The sequence below is a fragment of the Scyliorhinus torazame genome, chromosome 2 (assembly GCF_047496885.1).
Source record: "Scyliorhinus torazame isolate Kashiwa2021f chromosome 2, sScyTor2.1, whole genome shotgun sequence".
Classification (NCBI taxonomy): Eukaryota; Metazoa; Chordata; class Chondrichthyes; order Carcharhiniformes; family Scyliorhinidae; genus Scyliorhinus; species Scyliorhinus torazame.
Window position 1 is genome coordinate 61980316 of NC_092708.1, and position 19741 is coordinate 62000056.

At 49.4% G+C, this 19741-nt stretch overlaps 1 protein-coding gene across 1 annotated transcript in view; it reads left to right on the plus strand.

Annotated features, from left to right (window-relative positions):
* Positions 1–19741, plus strand: part of LOC140406652 (low-density lipoprotein receptor-related protein 1-like) — a 1475832-nt gene that overhangs the window by 428319 nt on the left and 1027772 nt on the right. Inside the window, exon 16 of the mRNA XM_072494659.1 lies at positions 16968–17168. Coding sequence (XP_072350760.1) covers positions 16968–17168 — 201 coding nt within the window. The remainder of the gene's footprint in view (positions 1–16967; positions 17169–19741) is intronic.

Consider the following 19741-nt stretch of genomic DNA (forward strand, 5'->3'; position numbering starts at 1 on the left):
CACCCCCCCCCCCCCCCCCCCCCGCCCAAATGCACCACCCAGCACACCCCACCTCCCGCACCATCCGACAACCCTAGTTCCCACACCACCACTTTCACAGCACCTTACACCTGCGGCACAACGGGATGGTCTCACACAATTGCATGCGTAAGCGGGTGTGATCAGTGCCATGTTGACTAATGACAACCCGCCCTGCGATGAGCTGTGAGCTCTGGATCGTTAGACAATGTCTGAGTCATGGCCACCCTCCACCTGGGTGATCCCTGTATGCGTCACGGACACTCCATCACATGGCCATGTTAGGTAGCTGGCGTCGGTGTTCTGAGGACGACGGGGGCTTGGGGGGAGAGGAACACACACCCGGCCTCACCGTTGTACCGACCTTCGATTCCAGCGCCACTCGGACCCCTTCACGACTCCTCAGGCACCGGACATAGCACAGAGGCATCTAGGTTTGGTGACTTTAATCATGACATTCACATACAAGTGCCCTAGCCCCTATAACAAGCTGTGCCCTGCACCTGTGCCAACTTACTGCGTGTCAAACTTCTTTGCCTTACGGGTCCTACCACTGTACCTTCATGTTTCCCCAGATGGTACAGTAGGAGTGGAGGTGGACTGCTGAGACTCCTGCCCTGCGACTTGGCTCCCCGTCGACGCGCGTTTCCTGGGGCGGCCCGGCTTGGATGGGCCAGGCTGCTCGGCGGGCATGCTGGATGGCGTGGTGCCACCATGTCCTGTCCGCTGCCCACCAGATGCACCAGGGACGGACTGGGGGTATTCCCTTGCAGGACTAACCGGGACTGGCCCTAGAACCCAGGGAGTGGACAACGGGGCACCTCGTTCTGCAACCCCTCACCGTCCATGAGCAAAGGGCTCTGGACCTTGTTGGGGGAGCCGTCGCCCGGGAGGTACCGCCCTGCCTCGGGGAGCCCGGTGGACCCTGGGCCTCATTATGGGATGGTGGTGCGAGTGGAGACGAGCGCCGTGGCAGCACCGACACCTGGCACTGCCAGTCCTGGAGGCCCGCTGTGGCATCGGCCAGGTGTCTGAACGTTCGCAGCGATGGAGCTCAGGTAGTGCACCATCCCTGTCAGGGACCATGCAACCTCCCTCTGAGCTTGTGCGACGCCATCCAGCACGGGCGCAAGGCCGCCGATGCTCTCAGCGATGGCCTGCTGAGACTGGGCTATGGCCTGCTGAGACTGGGCCATGGCCTGCTGAGACTCGGCCAGACCCCAGAGCGTGGCGGCAATGTCCAACTGGCTCTGGGACATGGCTGTCTGTGAGAGGGCAGCCCTGCCCTGGGCCATGGATGACGCGTGCACGTTAAGCCCCACGCCTTGCAGAACCTGACCCATGGCCGAAACCATTGCCCCCATTGCCTCCACCGCACACGCCACCCGTGCGGTGTCGGCCTGGGTGGCAGCCATGACCGGCACCTCTCCCAGCTCCTGGACACGGATGGACTCCTCCAACTGCGTCTGCAGATGCTGGAAGGCGGCTGTCATCCCGTTGTCCACTCCCTGGGTTTCCAAACGCATCAGGTCTGTGGGCGGGTCTGGTAAGTCCAGGAACCCGGGAATCGTCTGGGCGGCAGCTGGGTGCTGGGGCTGGGCTGCCATCCAACCGTCCAGCCCCTCAGTTCCTCCTACCTCCACCTGCTGTACCAGTTCGGCTGTGTGGTGCGCACCAATCAGTGTCCCAGAAGCCTCATCACTAATGTGTCCAACTGAGTTGAGGGTATCTGCGATGGTGGAGGGTGTGGGTGACAGCAGTGACGTAAGGTCCATGTCCTCATCGGACCCCAGGTCTGGGGTCTCCTGGGTTGAACCTTGGACTGATGGAGGTTGTCTCCCGCCCATGTGAGGAGCCGTGTCCTGTCTGTCCACCACCTGTTTAGCCGTCCTCTGTGCGTCACTGTCCAGTGTCCCCGTCCTCTGTCCATCACCGTCCTGGCTCTCCGTCCTCTCTTTGTCCGTTTCATGGCCTTCAGTGTCCTGACTGTCTGTTCTCTGTTCATCACTGTCGTTTGTGTCAATCCTCTGTGCGTCCGTTTCCTGTGACCCGGCTTCGGACGAGGGCCCTCCTGTTCGTATGCCTTCCCCTCCCTGGGGTGCGTCCCTGTGGGCTGATGGATGTGGACCTGGACAGCGGTGGCTTGTCTGAGACGTTCCAGGACGATCGTTGGCTGGCCCTGGATTACGCAATAAAGCATGTATCGTTAGACACGCGGAGTCGGGGGTGGAGGGGGCAGTGTGAGGGGGTGGGGTGTGAGCGGGGGGTTAGGGGGTGGAGGGAGCAGTGTGTGGGGTGCAGTATGAGGGGGGTGAGGGGCTGAGGGAGTGTAGCCAGGCAGGGGAGTCTCACTTGGTGCTGCACCTCCGATCTGGCACTGGGGCTACCTCCCGGGTGGCGGCTCCCCCAACGAGGTCCAGAGCCCTCTGCTCATGGACGGTGAGGGGTTGCAGAACAGGTGATTACCCTCCGGTTCTTGCATGCTCACGATGGTTGTGGGCTGTCTTATCCTGCGAGGAGGGGGGGGGGGCGGGGGGCGGTGGAGCGCATCAGAGTTAGGCGGTCAGCAGCAAGACGCGCAGATGTTGACATTATGACTTGGGCGGGGGAACTGGGCACCATGCCATGGTGGCTCGCAAGGGGTGTGTGGTGCCCATGTCGGGTGAAATGAGGTTTCATGGGCAGGGGGGGGGGGGCACGGCATGTTGTGGGGGTGGGAGGGAGGAGTGGGGTGTGGCCTGGGGAAACTTTCGGGGTGCTTACCCTGGCTGCCCTCGTGAGGCCGTGGAGCTTCTTGCGGCACTGCTCTCCAGAACGTGGGGTAAGGCCCACAGTGCTAACGGCGATGCCCACATCACGCCAGTTGCACCTGACTGTGCTGGCCGGGTGCCGGTGGCCACGTCTTGGGCACAGGATCGCCATCCTCTCTTCCACTGCGTCCAGCAGTGTCTCCAGGTCATTGTCCCGGCACCTGGGAGCGGCACGGCGGGGCGCAGCCATCTCCCTGTGTCGGGGCCTGTGTGCGGCTCGCGCACAGAAATGACGGGGAAGGGGGACCAATCCCGCGTTATGCTCCCGCTTTCTCCTCCAGCCTGTCGGAAAACAGGATTTTAATGGGGCTGAGGTCTTAATAATCCTAGCGATGGGTCCGTCATCCTATTAGTGACTGGACCAGATGGGATGGCGACATGGCTCTGGGGGCTGGGTTTTATCTACTCCTGGTGGATGGGCACATAAGATGCCAAGGGCGGTGTGCCTGCCACCCACCTGTCCCACCCCCATCACAAATTTTCCAGTGGTGGAATATATATCAGGTGGCCTGCCCACCCATGGGCCAATTAAGGCCCTTAGGTGACCAATAAATGGCCACTTATGGACCTCACCCTAATGCCACTTTTAACTAGCGGCAGGTGAGACACATGCCATGTATCATATCCAGCAGCTTTCACTCCATCAGCTGGTGATGGGCAAGGGGATGTACCTCCTTAGCAAACCCCTGAGCCCATTGTAGGTCCCCTCAGTAATTTATTATGTTGTAGGTGTAACATAAGCGGCTTCCTTGTGGTGCACTTGACAAAGGAAGGTTCAGACGTGGAGATAACTTCAACACGTTTATTAAACTATTTACACTTCTATTACTCAGGTGCGACACTACTGCTAATCCTATGATAGCTACCCAGACTGACTAACCAGTTGCTGCAATCCACGTGGTGGGAATGATATTGAATCAACCCTGTGTCTGTACTCACTGACTGTCTCCACTGGAAAGAGGCAGATCATGTGTGTGGTGTCCTTTATATATAGGTTGATGTAATGCCCTCTTGTGGTCATGTATCGTGACAACAGGGGACAACAGAAAGCTACTAAAAAAGCTATAAAGAAGAGTAAGGTAGACTATGAAAGTAAACTGGCTCAGAACATAAAAGCAGATATTAAAAGCTTCTACAAATATATAAGACAAAAAAGAGTGGCTAAGGTAAATATTGGCCCTTTGGAAGATGAGAAGGGAGATTTAATAATAGGAGACGGGGAAATGGCTGAGGAGCTGAACAGGTTTTTTGGGTCAGTCTTCACAGTGGAAGACACAAAATAACATGCCAGTGACTGATGGAAATAAAGATATGACAGGTGAGGACCTTGAGATGATTGTAATCACGAAGGAGGCAGTATTGGGCAAGCTATTGGGGCTAAAGGTAGACAAGTCTCCTGGCCCTGATGGGATGCATCCCAGAGTGTTAAAAGAGATGGCTAGGGAAATTGTAAACGCACTAGTGATAATTTATCAAAACTCACTAGACTCTGGTGTGGTCCCAGAGGATTGGAAAGTAGCAAACGTGAGACCACTGTTTAAAAAAGGAGGTCAGCAGAAAGCGGGTAATTATAGGCCGGTAAGCTTAACTTCGGTTGTAGGGAAAATGCTGGAATCTATCATTAAGGAGGAAATAGCGGGCCACCTGGAGGGAAATTGTCCCATTGGGCAGACGCAGCATGGGTTCACAAAGGGTAGGTCATGTCTGACTAATTTGGTAGAATTTTTTGAGGACGTTACCAGTGCAGTAGATAACGGGGAGCCAATAGATGTGGTATATCTGGATTTCCAGAAAGCTTTTGACAAGGTGCCACACAAAAGGTTGCTGCATAAACTAAAGATGCATGGCATTGAGGGTAAAGTGATAGCATGGGTAGAGGATTGGTTAACTAACAGAAAGCAGAGAGTGGGGATAAATGGGTGTTTCTCTGGTTGGCAACCTGTAACTAGTGGGGTCCCTCAAGGATCAGTGTTGGGCCGCAGTTGTTCACAATTTACATAGATGATTTGGAGTTGGGGACCAAGTGCAATGTGTCAAAGTTTGCAGACGACACTAAGATGAGTGGTAAAGCAAAAAGTGCAGAGGATACCGGAAGTCTGCAGAAGGATTTGGATAGGTTAGGTGAATGGGCTAGGGTCTGGCAGATGGAATTCAATGTTGCCAAGTGTGAGGCTATCCATTTTGGGAGGAATAACAGCAGAATGGATTATTATTTAAACGGTAAGATGTTAAAACATGCTGCTGTGCAGAGGGACCTGGGTGTGCTGGTGCACGAGTCGCAAAAAGTTGGTGTGCAGGTGCAACAGGTGATTAAGAAGGCTAATCGAGTTTTGTCTTTCATTGCTAGAGGGATGGAGTTCAAGACTAGGGAGGTTATGCTGCAATTGTATAGGGTGTTGGTGAGGCCACATCTGGAGTATTGTGTTCAGTTTTGGTCTCCTTACCTGAGAAAGGACATATAGGCACTGGAGAGAGTGCAGAGGAGATTCACTAGGTTGATCCCAGAGTTGAGGGGATTAGATTATGACGAGAGGTTGAGTAGACTGGGACTGTACTCATTGGAGTTTAGAAGGATGAGGGGGGATCTTATTGAAACATATAAAATTATGAAGGGAATAGATAGGATAGATGCGGGCAGGTTGTTTCCACTGGTCGCGGAAAGCAGAACTAGGGGGCATAGCATCAAAATAAGGGGAAGTAGATTTAGGACCGAGTTTAGGAGGAACTTCTTCACCCAAAGGGATGTGAATCTCTGGAATTCCTTGCCCAGTGAAGCAGTTGAGGCTCCTTCTTTAAATGTTTTTAAGAAAAAGATAGATACCTTTCTAAAGAATAAAGTGATTCGCGGATATGGTGTACGGGCCGGAGAATGGAGCTGAGTCCACAAAGATCAGCCATGATTTCATTAAATGGCGGAGCAGACTCGAGGGGCCAGATGGCCTACTCCTGTTCCTAGTTCTTATGTTCTTATGTGAATGTCCATTGGTCGTGTCCTATCTATCTGATCTATTGGTTGAGCCTGTGTGTGTGATGTCTTTGGTGCTCCCTCTAGTGTCTAGCTAGCCTACATGCATTTACATTGATGCACATCACCATATCCCCCCTTTTTTATATGTTACATATTTTCTGCACACTTTGAGAAAATTGAACAAAAAACAGGTAGATAAGTTAAGGTATATACAAGTCATGAGAACAGTGATTAAACAATAAGTCCAAATCATTCATGTGAGTCCAAAAACCATCAATCATCATGTTCAAATGTCTCTCTTGGTTATGAACGCCATCAACGTCCCTGTGCCACAGGAACCAAGAAGTGGTCAAATCACTTCGCTGTCTGATTAGGAGTCCCTTTCTTTTTTCGATGTTTGTGATGGTGCTGTCGGATGGCATCTTGTAGCTGATAAGGTGTTGACATTGAAGAGGTACCATCAACAGTATCATTCGAGGTCATGGATGTGCCATGTGTGAAGTTGGATAAGACTGTACTTACTGGTTCTGGCCATGTGCTGTGCTGGAAGGGTGATCCTGTTGAGAACCGTTGAAGCTTGTCGAATTGGAAACAGAGTTGCTGCTCGCATAAATACCTGGTGATGGTGTGAAACTAGAACCTTGCATCTGATAGGAATAGGCCATCTGGCCAGGTTGGGGTGCAGCAAATCCTGGGCTGTAACTAAGGCATCCAGTCTGTCGTGCATATTGCGCTTGCGGTAGTCCTCCTTCGGACTTGATTCCATTAATGGGAAATCCGTAGTGCTGGCCTGTTTGAGAATATGCTGCATGCCTGAATACTGGGTTTGTCCAGCATGAGCTGTCATTGGCTGCACTGCTAGTGGGGAACAAATGTGTGGATACAGCTGTGGTGAATATTGGTGTATTCCTCTTGGACTGTAGCCGCTGCTTGTTATTACTGACCCAGTGCAATTGTTAAGTGATCCATCTCCTGTCATTGTGGCATCTGCGATCACCCTGAGCGTGCCATGACTGAGGTTGCGGCACTCCCTGTCTGGAGTGAAGTCCGGCTTGCGTGAATCAAAGTCGCCGTTTGATTGCTCCTCATCTGGAGTCTGGTCTGTTTTAACATCTTGCATTGGAAGTGGGATGCTGTCATCACTCGTCTCACATGCCGTGGGTAGAGCCTCAGTAACTGCTTGTTCACTTGGGTTGGGTAAATTGTCAGAGTCTTCATCTGGTGGTGCAAACAATGTGGGTGAACTGTCATTGTCTTGCTGTTGATTTGGGCTTGGACTGTCATCGTCGCTTTGTTCTTCACTGTAGCATGATAGACCGTCATAGTCGTCCTGCTGTGCACTGAAGCATGGTAGTCTTAGTCTTCTTCCTGTTTACTTGAGCATGGCAGACTTGCAACGTCTGCCGCTAGCTGGTCAGAGGAGGTTGCTAGACCCTCTTGATCTTGATCCTGCAAGGACTGCGCGTCGGAGTCTTGCGTTGCTTCTACCATGGAGACTGTCCACAAGCTCGCTGCGGAGGCTTGTGACACTGGAGTCACGTCTTGTGTGTGCAAGGACTGCGGTGTGGAGTCTTGCGTGTCTTCTTTCGTAGAGTCGGGAACCCTGAGTGGTGCGTGGACCACGCTATGTGTGGCAGCAGGCCGCTCTCTGTGGGCTTGTACTGCTCTCTGTCTCTTGGTTTCAGGCCGCATCATAATCCTGCACTCACGAGTTGGGATGTCATTTCTGCTGGGCTGAAGATCCTCAAATCCGAAGAATTTGTCATCGGGGTCGTCAATGTGCAACACGTCTAGTTGCGGTTCGGAGTTGGTACTGGGGTAGCCTCCCAAGGTGAAAGGTTCGTCTGAGTCGTTGTCTTCTGGAACCATCTCATCACTGTTCGCGTCGGAGCTGGCATTGGGCTCGCGAGATCCAGAGAAAATGTACAGGTCGGTATCGAAGTATTCAAAGTCGAAATCATCGGTTTGGGCATAGGTAACTGCTTGTTGCAGGGTTCTTCGGAGGTTAATTTCATTTCCTGGTTCAATGTGAGGCATTGTGCTGTCATTCCAGGTGAAGGAAGGTTGTTTTATGGCTTTAAAAGATTTTTTCTTTGATTTGGGACATTTCCCCTTTAAATGGTCTGGGGCCTCTGTAGTGACGTAGCGCGAAGGAAGCGACTGCGCATGTGCAGATCGCTGTACCTTTACCGATGGCCGTTTTCGCGATTGCGCATGCAAGGCGTCTCGCGCATGCGCAAATGGACCTTCCCCGTTCTGTGTGCTTCTCATGCAACTGTGCAAGTGCAGTCCCTTTAGAAAGATGGCTGCCAATCAAAACTGTTCTCTGCTCCGGGATCTCTGCCTCGTGGTGAGTTCTGGCCCTTCTCTTACCTTTTCTTGCTGGTTGGAGTGTGTTTTCCTCACAGTATTTGCCGGATATGTCCAGGGCTGCCTGGAAGTCGCTCCTCTTTTGCCCCTTGGAGAACTTTAATTTTTTTAAGATTTCTTCTACTCTGGCACCGGCGGTGGTGAGGAAAAGTTCTGTCTTTTCAGCATCGGCCAGGTCTTCTAGGTCGGATGCTACCAGGCAGAATTCAAACATTTGCCAGAATACCCGCCAGTTTTCGTGGAGAGCGCCGTGGCACTGGAGCTGCTGCGGGTCTCGAACATCTTGCCTGGGTATTGTTGCTGGTTGTCCCTGTACGCTTAGGTATGGCTATATGGATTGAAACAGTTCACTTATGGTACCATGATTTGTTATGTTGTAGGTGTAACATAAGTGGCTTCCTTGTGGTGCACTTGACAAAGGAAGGTTCAGACGTGGAGATAACTTCAACACGTTTATTAAACTATTACACTTCTATTACTCGGGTTCGACACTACTGCTAATCTTACTATAGCTACTCAGACTGACTAACCAGCTGCTGCAATCCACGTGGTGGGTGTAATACTGAATCAACCCTGTGTCTGTACTCACTGACTGTCTCCACTGAAAAGAGGCAGATCATGTGTGTGGTGTCCTTTATATATGGGTTGGTAATGCCCTCTTGTTGTCGTGTCACCTCCGTGTGTATCGTGAATGTCCATTGGTCGTGCCCTATCTATCTGATCTATTGGTTGAGTGCGTGTGTGTGTGATGTCTTTGGTGCTCCCTCTCGTGCCTAGCTAGCCTACATGCATTTATATTGATGCACATCACCACACAGTACTTCCCTCTCTCCAACCCCCACTCCCCCCCCCCCCCGCCACCCCCCACTTCATGTTCTACCTACCCAAGTCCCCAGCACACCTTGTCTCTGACACCAGGGCCATTTAAACAGGTTGCAGCAATAACCCAAACCTTGTGTTGGGATTTCTGTAGTCCCAGCAGTGGCCAGCGCTCCCAGTGGCACTTCTGTGACCAGAGAGCTACCAGCCATTTAACTGACTGACAGCTGTCAGTGGTAGGACTTCCTGCCTAACTGGGGTGTATTAAAAACCAGCAGTGGAATCAGCTGCTTGGGTAGGGCTAGGCTCACTCCTAACCCCTTTGAATCTAGCTTCTGGAAGCAGAACACATCCTAGCCTGAAACAGCAGCTATGGCTATGTTTTGAAAAAATGAGATCTTCACCTTCGATGTGGCCGGTGCAAATGGAGAGCTGCAGGACCTGATATGGGAAAGGGAAAGGGGCTGGTGATTAAAATTTGATTGATGCTAGTAGTTTTATTGTTTTTCCATCAAATAAAGTTGTTTCAGCACTGCCTCCCCTATTCTCACCACGTAGAAGCTCACAGGTCAGGTCACAGCAGCCGCCTTATTGAAAATCTTGGTCTCGTTAACGCAAGCTGTTAGCAAGCTCCCTCAAAGTCTCGACAAACCAGATTAAAGAGGCGAGGGAATTCATTTTTCTTCCAATGCATTAACATCCTTCCTTAAATAAGGTAACCAATATTGGACACTATGGGCGAGATTCTCCTCTACCCGGCGGGGCGGGCGGTCCCGGCGGGACGGAGTGGCGTGAACCACTCCGGCGTCGGGTCACCCCAAAGGTGCGGAATCCTCCGCACCTTTAGGGGCTAGGCCTGCCCAGAGTGGTTGGCATCCCACCGGCCGGCAGGAAAGGGGCTTGGCGCCACGCCAACCAGCGCTGAAGTGCCTCCGCCGGCCGGTGCATGCGCGGGAGCGCCAGCCGTGCTGGCGTCGTCTCCGCACATACGCAGAGGGATTCGCTTCCACAACGGGAATGGCGGAGGACCACGGCCTCCGGTGCAGAACAATAGAGTGCCCCCGTGGCGCAGGCCCACCCGTGGGTCGGTGGGCCCCGACCGCAGGCCAGGCCACCGTGGGGGCACCTCCCGGGGCCAGATCCCCCCGCGATCCCCCAAGAACCCTGTAGCCCGCCCTCGCCGCCAGGTCCCGCCGGTATTTGGAGTATTGCGTGCAGTTCTGATCACCACATTATCAGAAGGACGTGGGCGCTTTGGAGAGAGTGCAAAGAAGGTTCACCAGGATGTTGCCTGGTCTTGAGGGTGTTGGCTATGAGGGGGGGGTTGAATAAACTATGATAGTTTTCACTGGAAAGACGGAGGCTGAGGTGAGACCTGATAGAGGTTTACAAAATTATGAGAGGCATAGACAGGGTGGACAGTCCGAGGCTTTTTCCGAGGAGGGAAGTGTCAATTACAAGGGGGCACAGGTTCAAGGTGAGGGGCGGAAAGTTTAAGGGAGATGTGCGGGGTAGGTTTTTCACAGAGAGTGGTGGGTGCCTTGAAAACGCTGCCAGAGGATGTGATGGAAGCAGGTACATTAGCAACATTTAAGAGGCATTTGGATAGGTACATGAATCGGGAGGAAATAAAGGGACACAGATCGTGTAAGGGCAGAGGTTTTTTTTTAGTTAGGGCATCATGATCGGCACAGACTTGGGGGCCGAAGGGCCTGTTTCTGTGCTGTACATTTCTTTGTTCTTTGGTAAGGGACCTACTCTAATTTACGCCGGCAGGACTGGCAAAGAACGGGCGGGACTTCGGCCCATCGCGGGCCGGAAAATTCGGTCAGCCCCGGGGCTCATTAAGTCGCACCGGACCCCGCCATTCTACAAGGCGGGTGGCGCGACTCACGCCGGGTCAATTTTGGGGGGGGCGGTAGAATTAGGAGGACGGCAGGGGCGGGATTCACGCCGACCCTCAGTGATTCTCCCACCCGGCGGGGGGGTCGGAGAATCCCGCCCTATACTCTAAATGTGGGCCGGGATTCTCCCCTATCCAGCGGGGAGGGGGGTCCCGGCGGGATGAAGTGGCGGGAACCATTCCGGCGTCGGGCCGCCCCAAAGATGCGGATTTCTCCGCACCTTTAGGGGCCAAGCCCTCACCTTGAGGGGCTAGCCCCGTGCCGGAGTGGTTGGTGCGCCGCCGGCTGGCGGGAAAGGCCTTTGGCGCCACACCAGCCGGGGCCGAAGGGACCTCGCCAGTCGGCAGAAGGCCGCGCATGCACGGGAGCGTCAGTGGCTGCTGACGTCATCCCCGCGCATGTGCCGGGGGGTGGTCACTTCCGGATCGGCCATCACGGAGGCAATGGCCGAGGCGGAAGGAAAAGAGTGCCCCCACGGCACAGGCATGCCCGGGGATCGGTTGGCCCCGATCGCGGGTCAGGCCACCGTGGGGGCACCCCTCAGGGCCAGATAGCCCCGCGCCCCCCCCCAGGACCCTGGAGCCTGCCTGCGCCGCCAGTCCCGCCGGGCAGGAAGGTGGTTTGATTCACGCTGGCGGGACTGGCATGATAGTAGCGGGACTTCAGCCCATCGCGGGCCGGAGAATCACCGGGTGGGGCCCGCCGACCGGTGCGCGCGATTCCCGCCCCCGACGAATTTTCGGTGCTGCAGAATCCGGCGGCCAGCGGGGGCGGGATTCACACCGCCTACCCGGCGATTCTCCGACCTGATGGGGTGTCGGAGAATCCCTCCCGTGGTCTCACTCATGCCCTATACAACTGAGGCATAACGTCCCTACTTTTGTATTCAAATCCCCTCACAATGAATGCTAACATCCTTTTGGAGATAGTGACCACAATTCTGTGACTTTCACTTTAGTAATGGAGAGGGATAGGTACGTGCAACACGGCAAGGTTTACAATTGGGGGAAGGGTAAATACGATGTTGTCAGACAAGAATTGAAGTGCATAAGTTGGGAACATAGGCTGGCAGGGAAGGACACAAGTGAAATGTGGAACTTGTTCAAGGAACAGGTGCTACGTGTCCTTGATATGTATGTCCCTGTCAGGCAGGGAAGAGATGGTCGAGTGAGGGAACCATGGTTGACAAGAGAGGTTGAATGTCTTGTTAAGAGGAAAAAGGTGACTTATGTAAGGCTGAGGAAACAAGGTTCAGACAGGGCATTGGAGGGAACTGAAGAAAGGGATTAGGAGAGCTAAGAGAGGGCATGAACAATCTTTGGCGGGTAGGATCAAGGAAAACCCTTTTACACATATGTGAGAAATATGAGAATGACTAGAGCGAGGGTAGGTCCGATCAAGGACAGTAGCGGGAGATTGTGTATTGAGTCTGAAGAGATAGGAGAGGTCTTGAACGAGTACTTTTCTTCTGTATTTACAAATGAGAGGGGCGATATTGTTGGAGAGGACAGTGTGAAACAGATTGGTAAGCTCGAGGAAATACTTGTTAGGAAGGAAGCTGTGTTGGGCATTTTGAAAAACTTGAGGATAGACAAGTCCCCCAGGCCTGACGGGATATATCCAAGGATTCAAGAGATGAAATTGCAGAGCCGTTGGCAATGATCTTTTCGTCTTCACTGTCAACAGGGGTGGTTGCAGGGGATTGGAGAGTGGCGAATGTCGTGCCCCTGTTCAAAAAAGGAACTAGGGATAACCCTGGGAATTATAGGCCAGTTAGTCTTACTTCGGTGGTAGGCAAAGTAATGGAAAGGGTACTGAAGGATAGGATTTCTGAGCATCTGGAAAGACACTGCTTGATTAGGGATAGTCAGCACGGATTTGTGAGGGGTAGGTCTTGCCTTACAAGTCTTATTGAATTCTTTGAGGAGGTGACCAAGCATGTGGATGAAGGTAAAGCAGTGGATGTAGTGTACATGGATTTTAGTAAGGCATTTGATAAAGTTCCCCATGGTAGGCTTATGCAGAAAGTAAGGAGGCATGGGATAGTGGGAAATTTGGCCAGTTGGATAACGAACTGGCTAACCGATAGAAGTCAGAGAGTGGTGGTGGATGGCAAATATTCAGCCTGGATCCCAGTTACCAGTGGCGTACCGCAGGGATCAGTTCTGGGTCCTCTGCTGTTTGTGATTTTCATTAATGACTTGGATGAGGGAGTTGAAGGGTGGGTCAGTAAATTTGCAGACGATACGAAGATTGGTGGAGTTGTGGATAGTAAGGAGGGCTGTTGTCGGCTGCAAAGAGACATAGATAGGATGCAGAGCTGGGCTGAGAAGTGGCAGATGGAGTTTAACCCTGAAAAGAGTGAGTTTGTCCATTTTGGAAGGACAAATATGAATACGGAATACAGGGTTAACGGTAGAGTTCTTGGCAATGTGGAGGAGCAGAGAGATCTTGGGGTCTATGTTCATACATCTTTGAAAGTTGCCACTCAAGTGGATAGAGTTGTGAAGAAGGCCTATGGTGTGCTCGCGTTCATTAACAGAGGGATTGAATTTAAGAGCCGTGAGGTGATGATGCAGCTGTACAAAACTTTGGTAAGGCCACATTTGGAGTACTGTGTACAGTTCTGGTCGCCTCATTTTAGGAAGGATGTGGAAGCTTTGGAAAAGGTGCAAAGAAGATTTACCAGGATGTTGCCTGGAATGGAGAGTAGGTCTTACGAGGAAAGGTTGAGGGTGCTAGGCCTTTTCTCATTAGAGCGGAGAAGGATGAGGGGCAACTTGATAGAGGTTTATAAGATGATCAGGGGAATAGATAGAGTAGACAGTCAGAGACTTTTTCCCCGGGTGGAACAAGCCATTACAAGGGGACATAAATTTAAGGTGAAAGGTGGAAGATATAGGAGGGATATCAGAGGTAGGTTCTTTACCCAGAGAGTAGTGGGGGCATGGAATGCACTGCCTGTGGAAGTAGTTGAGTCGGAAACATTAGGGACCTTCAAGCAGCTAGTGGATAGGTACATGGATTACGGTAAAATGATATAGTGTAGATTTATTTGTTCTTAAGGGCAGCATGGTAGCAGGGTCCCAGGTTCGATTCCAGCTTGGGTCACTGTCTGTGCGGAGTCTGCACGTCCTCCCCGTGTCTGCGTGGGTTTCCTCCGGGTGCTCCGGTTTCCTCCCACAGTCCAAAGATGTGCGGGTTAGGTGAATTGGCCAATGATAAATTGCCCTTAATGTCCAAATTGCCCTTGGTGTTGGGTGGAGGTGTTGAGTTTGGGTAGGGTGCTCTTTCCAAGAGCCGGTGCAGACTCGGGGGGCCGAATGGCCTCCTTCTGCACTGTAAATTCAATGATAATCTATGATTAATCTAGGACAAAGGTTCGGCACAACATCGTGGGCCGAAGGGCCTGTTCTGTGCTGTATTTTTCTATGTTCTATGTTCTATGTCCTTGAATTCTGTACTGTAGGAATCAGAAAATGTATGATAAGTAATTAACACTTCCAGTTAAATTTCACTAATTTTGGAAGCCAGGTCCACCCGAATGGTCAGTTAACAAAGCTTTTATTGATTATAATAAAACCATTGGTAAACCTACAGTATGTAAACTTATGCAAACAAAATTTGTGGTGATAAGTCTTGAGCGACACAAAATTGTGTTAGACATGACAATGCAATGTCTTAAGCGCATCTCTTTGTCAATAAGACACCATCTGTGTCGCTCAGCCTAAAGGGGATATATGTCAAATTACACAGTAATAGCTACTTTACAGAGTTAAATTGCTGTCACTGAAAGTCACACCTCAAAAAAAAAAGCAAGCCTGGTGCATGTGTATCATGCAATTGAGGGCGAAACATATTGTGCTTCTAGCTAGGATTTAGCAGTCAGTGGCAAAGTAACTGTGTTTGCCGCTGACCTTGGAGAAAGCTGCCCACACGGCTCTGGTGCTCTAGTGATTTTTGTGGCTCATTCGTCCTTTGGCCAACAGCAGTTTTCATCTGGTGCCAGGTCGAGGAGCTATCCAAGCATGCAGCAGCAGCAGTGATGTCAACGACCAGGCTAAGCAGCCAGTGACATGGAACCAACAGCAAATTAAAAGCACCAAATCACTTTAATTTAATTTTTAATTTCAGAATGTAAAACAAATTATTATTACCAAATTAACAAATGCGAAGTGAAGATTAACTTCAATAAATAGTTTTAAAATATGCACATTTTTGAACAAATGTAGAAATTTGGCATTCCACAAATATAAAATTAGTTGTTATTTAGCAGCAGTTATGAAGTTAATAGTTAAAAATCCAATTTCACCATACTCAACAAAGTGTAACATTTTCTCGGGTTTTTATGGTGAAACTAATAGCTTTAGAATGGAAATCCTTGTCAATTCAAAGAATTCCCATTGATTGCATTTGGGTGGAGTGGAGGGATTCAACAGCATAGGCTATGGAGACACATCAAAACACATGAGCGACTTTTCTGTGTTATTCTGCACATATATGGACTCCCAGATTTGCTGTTATTTTCAGTGAAGTATTGATGTCAAACACTGACAATATCACCACCACAGGTTTAGAGCGCTTGTGATAAACATGAAACATGTTCTCGTGACATGCTGGTCCCTGTAATAAAGAGACTGCATTTTTCAGATCATGGACCATATTGAACAGATCCACTGTTCCATTCTGGAACAATAATAGCAATTTGCATATGCGTAGGAACTTTAGCATAGAATACATCCCAAAGCACTTTACTGTGTATGGTAGAAACAAGCTTAAAGTGCAAAAAAGAATGAACAGCAAGTCCTGTTGAGAGAGATGAAGAATGTGACAACCTTTGGTTAGAAAAAATAGATTTTTGAGAAGGCGTTCTTTTATTAAGATATGGCCATTTTTAGGATGCAAGATGCCTCAAGCAGCAGGAGAAAAGAGACTGATAATGTGTCTTGTCCAATGACAAATATATCCAGTTATACTTTTTAGCCATCAATATTGCAAAGAAATGTTTTGTTGGAAAGTGCATTTTCTTTTCATCAATTAATCTGATTTATACCTTACATCTCTCAATCAATATAAAAAAAATAAAAGAACAAGGCTCAGAAGCTGCAGTGACAACAATATCCATTATCTTAGAACAATGCTGTATTCTTCTTCTTGGTCCATGATTTTTGTTTGACTTAAGTGTCAAAATGAACAGAGCTGAACTGAACTTGTATGTTAATTATATTGAGGGGCTGATAAAGATTTATGGATCTTAGCTTTGCACAACATGTGGCATACCTTACTAAAGCCTCAGTGTGTCAGGATTGGTGTAACGTATATCCATGAAGTTCCTTAATGATTATCCTTGTTCTGGAGTGTGCGTAAGATTGAAAGCTGCATGGATCTGACATTGGGGTTGGAATCTGGCATTGCCACTTAACCCAATTTTCTTCAAGAAACTTCTGTGTACAGTAGCTAGGAGATCTGCTGGATTAACTATAACAGCTTTCAGACAATGCTGATGAACTGCCACTCAACAATCAGATGGAGTACGTGTTGTGGATATATCCTGTGATGTGGATGTGCAGTTGCAAGAATTGTGTAACAGATGGTACTTTGGCATGTGCCCTTTTGTGACTTACACAGATAATAGCTATGGCAGTGCCATCTATAGGTGTAACAGGTAGTGCATAGTAATTTGGTGACCCATCGATTCGTCATTTTGAGATATAATAGTGCAGTTGAACCACACACACAAAACATACATTTTGTCTATTTCCTACTGTGGTTTGTGATTTTAAAAATGTAATTAATCAAACTTCTGTATGACACTGACTAATGCATTTCGTGACACCTAGTCAAAAGTTGGAAGTATTACAATGTTTTTTTCTCCATCTCAGTCACGATAATAGAGTTGTGATATTTTTGACAAATATTGAAGATCTAAAAGCCCAATATTTGATAACAACTTTGAAATTGTAATGCATATGTTTATAGGATAAGAATGATGCCTATAAAGAAGCAATGGTTCTCAAACAATCCCTTAAACAGTTTGGGAGAGATGATCTGACCCTTTCCTCTTTCCGTTCTTCAAAGGAAGGTGCATCAATATGACATGGGTCTGTGATGGGGAAAGTGACTGTGAAGACCACTCAGATGAAGAGAGCTGTGGAGCATTTGGATGCAAACCCCCAACCTATCCTTGCGCTGGGAATAAATCAATTTGCCTTCTACCAGAAAAGTTCTGCAATGGGATGGAGGAATGTCCGGATGGAGCCGATGAGAGCGCACTTTGTGGTAAGCTCTTTGTGCTTGAAATGCAAGTATGTGTGAAACAGTGTGGTGTTGCAGAAGATGTAAAAACAAATTTCCAATATTTTATTATGCTTTTAGGGAAAGCAAAGTATTTTGACGTCAGCTTTGAGCAACGATGCTGAACATTGCCTTGCAAATTGTTTCCTGAATTAAGCAGCATATGTGGTGCCTGTGTTGAGTAGTAACAGTTGCAAAATCAAAGTTCATTGGTAATTGTCGTTTGTGTATGTGCATGTATACCTAACATCGAGAAGCATGTCAACTTAGGGACTGTTTAAGCTTGAAAATCTTCATACATATAATATCTCAGAAGTGAAAGGTTACCTAGGTCTGATGTGTTGGCTGCAATTGTAAGACCTGAATTAAGCCTAGATTGAGGAGACAAAAGTTTCTCTGGGCTGTAATTTTCGGGTTCCAGGGCACTGTAACTGGGGGGGTAGTATCCCAAAGACGCGTTGGGAAGCCCCTGCCGTTCCCAAGTAAAGATTGTGAAGTACAAGCTTTCTATGGGCAATTGCCCGACTGGAAAGATCTGAAAATGCAGTTTAAATTGCGAACTTTTTATGTTCCAACTGTGTTAAATCAATCGTTGCCCAGAAAAAGAAGAATTAAAGCAACTTGTAGATTCAGAGGTAACTATTGTACAGACCCCTCACGAGACTCTCCCAGCACCCCTTGACTACCACCCACCATGGGACTCCCTCCATCCCACAGGACCCCAAACCCCTGACGACACACTTCTGTGGGAAACTTCACCCCCATGGGGAAATCTTTTCCCAAGTTACAGTTCCCCCACCAAAGAACAAAAAACAAGAACAAAGAATAATACAGCACAGGAACAGGCCCTTCGGTCCTCCACACCTGTACCGGTCATGATACCAACCTTTGCCAAAACACTCAGCACTCCCTTGTGCTATATCCCTCTATACCCATCCTATCCATGTGTTTGTTAAGATGCTTTTGGAACACCGTTAATGTACCTGCTTCCACAACCTCCCCTGGCAATGCGTTCCAGGCACTCACCACCTTCTGCATAAAAAACCTGCCTTGCACATCTCTTCTAACCTTTGCCCCATGGACCTTAAACCTATGCCCCCTGGTGACTGCCTCTCATAATCTTGTAGACCTCCATCTTTCTAATGAAAACAGTCCGAGCCTATTCAGCCTCTCCACATAGCTTACACCCTCCAGACCAGGCAACGTCCAGGTAAACCTCCTCTGCACCCTCTCCAACGCCTCCCCATCCTTCTGGTAGTGTGGCGACCTGAATTGTGCACAATATTCCAAGTGCGGCCTTACCAAGGTTCTATACAACTGTAGCATGACTTGTCAGTTTTTATACTCGATGCCCCGTCCAATGAAGGCAAGCATTCCGTATGCTTTCTTGACTACCTTGTCCACTTGTGTTGCCACCTTCAAAGATCTGTGGACCTGAAAGGTTTACCATTTACAGTATATTTCCCTTCTGTGTTAGACCTACCAAAATGCACTACCAGACCTGACTCTCTTCCTCACCCCCAAGGCTGATTCCTAATTTTCAACCTCGCCCCACCTCCACCAAGGCCCAATCCTCGCTGAGGCCTGATCTGACCCCCACACCAGCACTCCCTACCAAGACCTGATCTGACCTCCATATCCACGTCAAGGCCCAGATCAACCCCCTTGCCAAGCCCCAATCCGACCAACCCCCCCTGCCAAGACTTGATCCAATCCCCGCCCCCCACCAAGGCCCGAACTGACCCCCGTGCCAAGGTCTGAGCTACCTCGCCAAGACCTGACATAACACTCTCCCTCCTTGTCAAGGCCCGATTTACTTATTTGCTTCACTTAGCTTCTACATGGCTTGTCAAATACCTTTAAACCTGGCTGGATCTTCTATTGCCACAAAAAAAAGGGAGCATGGCCCGCTTCATTGCTGTGCAGCAACACTTGCCCTGAAGGCTTTTAGAGTGTGCTACCCTGCACAGGTCTTGCCTGGCCCGAGTTAAAAGGTTGTGCGAGACCGGATTGAAATCTTTAACGGTAAGGGAGTAGGAGCAGAGTGACAATCTGACTCCGATTTCCACTCTGGAAGTTCAGGCCCATCAGATATCATAACAAAGCTTTGACAAAGAGTCATCAGACCCGAAACGTTAGCTCTTTTCTCTCCTTACAGATGCTGCCAGACCTGCTGAGATTTTCCAGTATTTTCTCTTTCATTTCAGATTCCAGCATCCACAGTAATTTGCTTTTATCTAGTAATCTAGAGACCCAGGGTAATACTCTGGAGATCTGAGTTCGAATCCCAGCATGTTAAGATTCAGAACAGAGGTAAAAAAGCCAACATAAGTGTACTTTACCTGAATGCTCGTAGTATTCGGAATAAGGTAAATGAGTTGATGGTGCAAATCATCTTGAATGTCTATGATTTAGTGGCCATTACTGAAACATGGTTAAAGGATGGTCACGACTTGGAGTTAAATATCCGAGGGTATCAAACGATTTGGAAGGACAGAGTGGATGGTAAGGTGTAGCTCTGTTATTTAAGGATGACATCCGGGCAACAGAAAAGGATG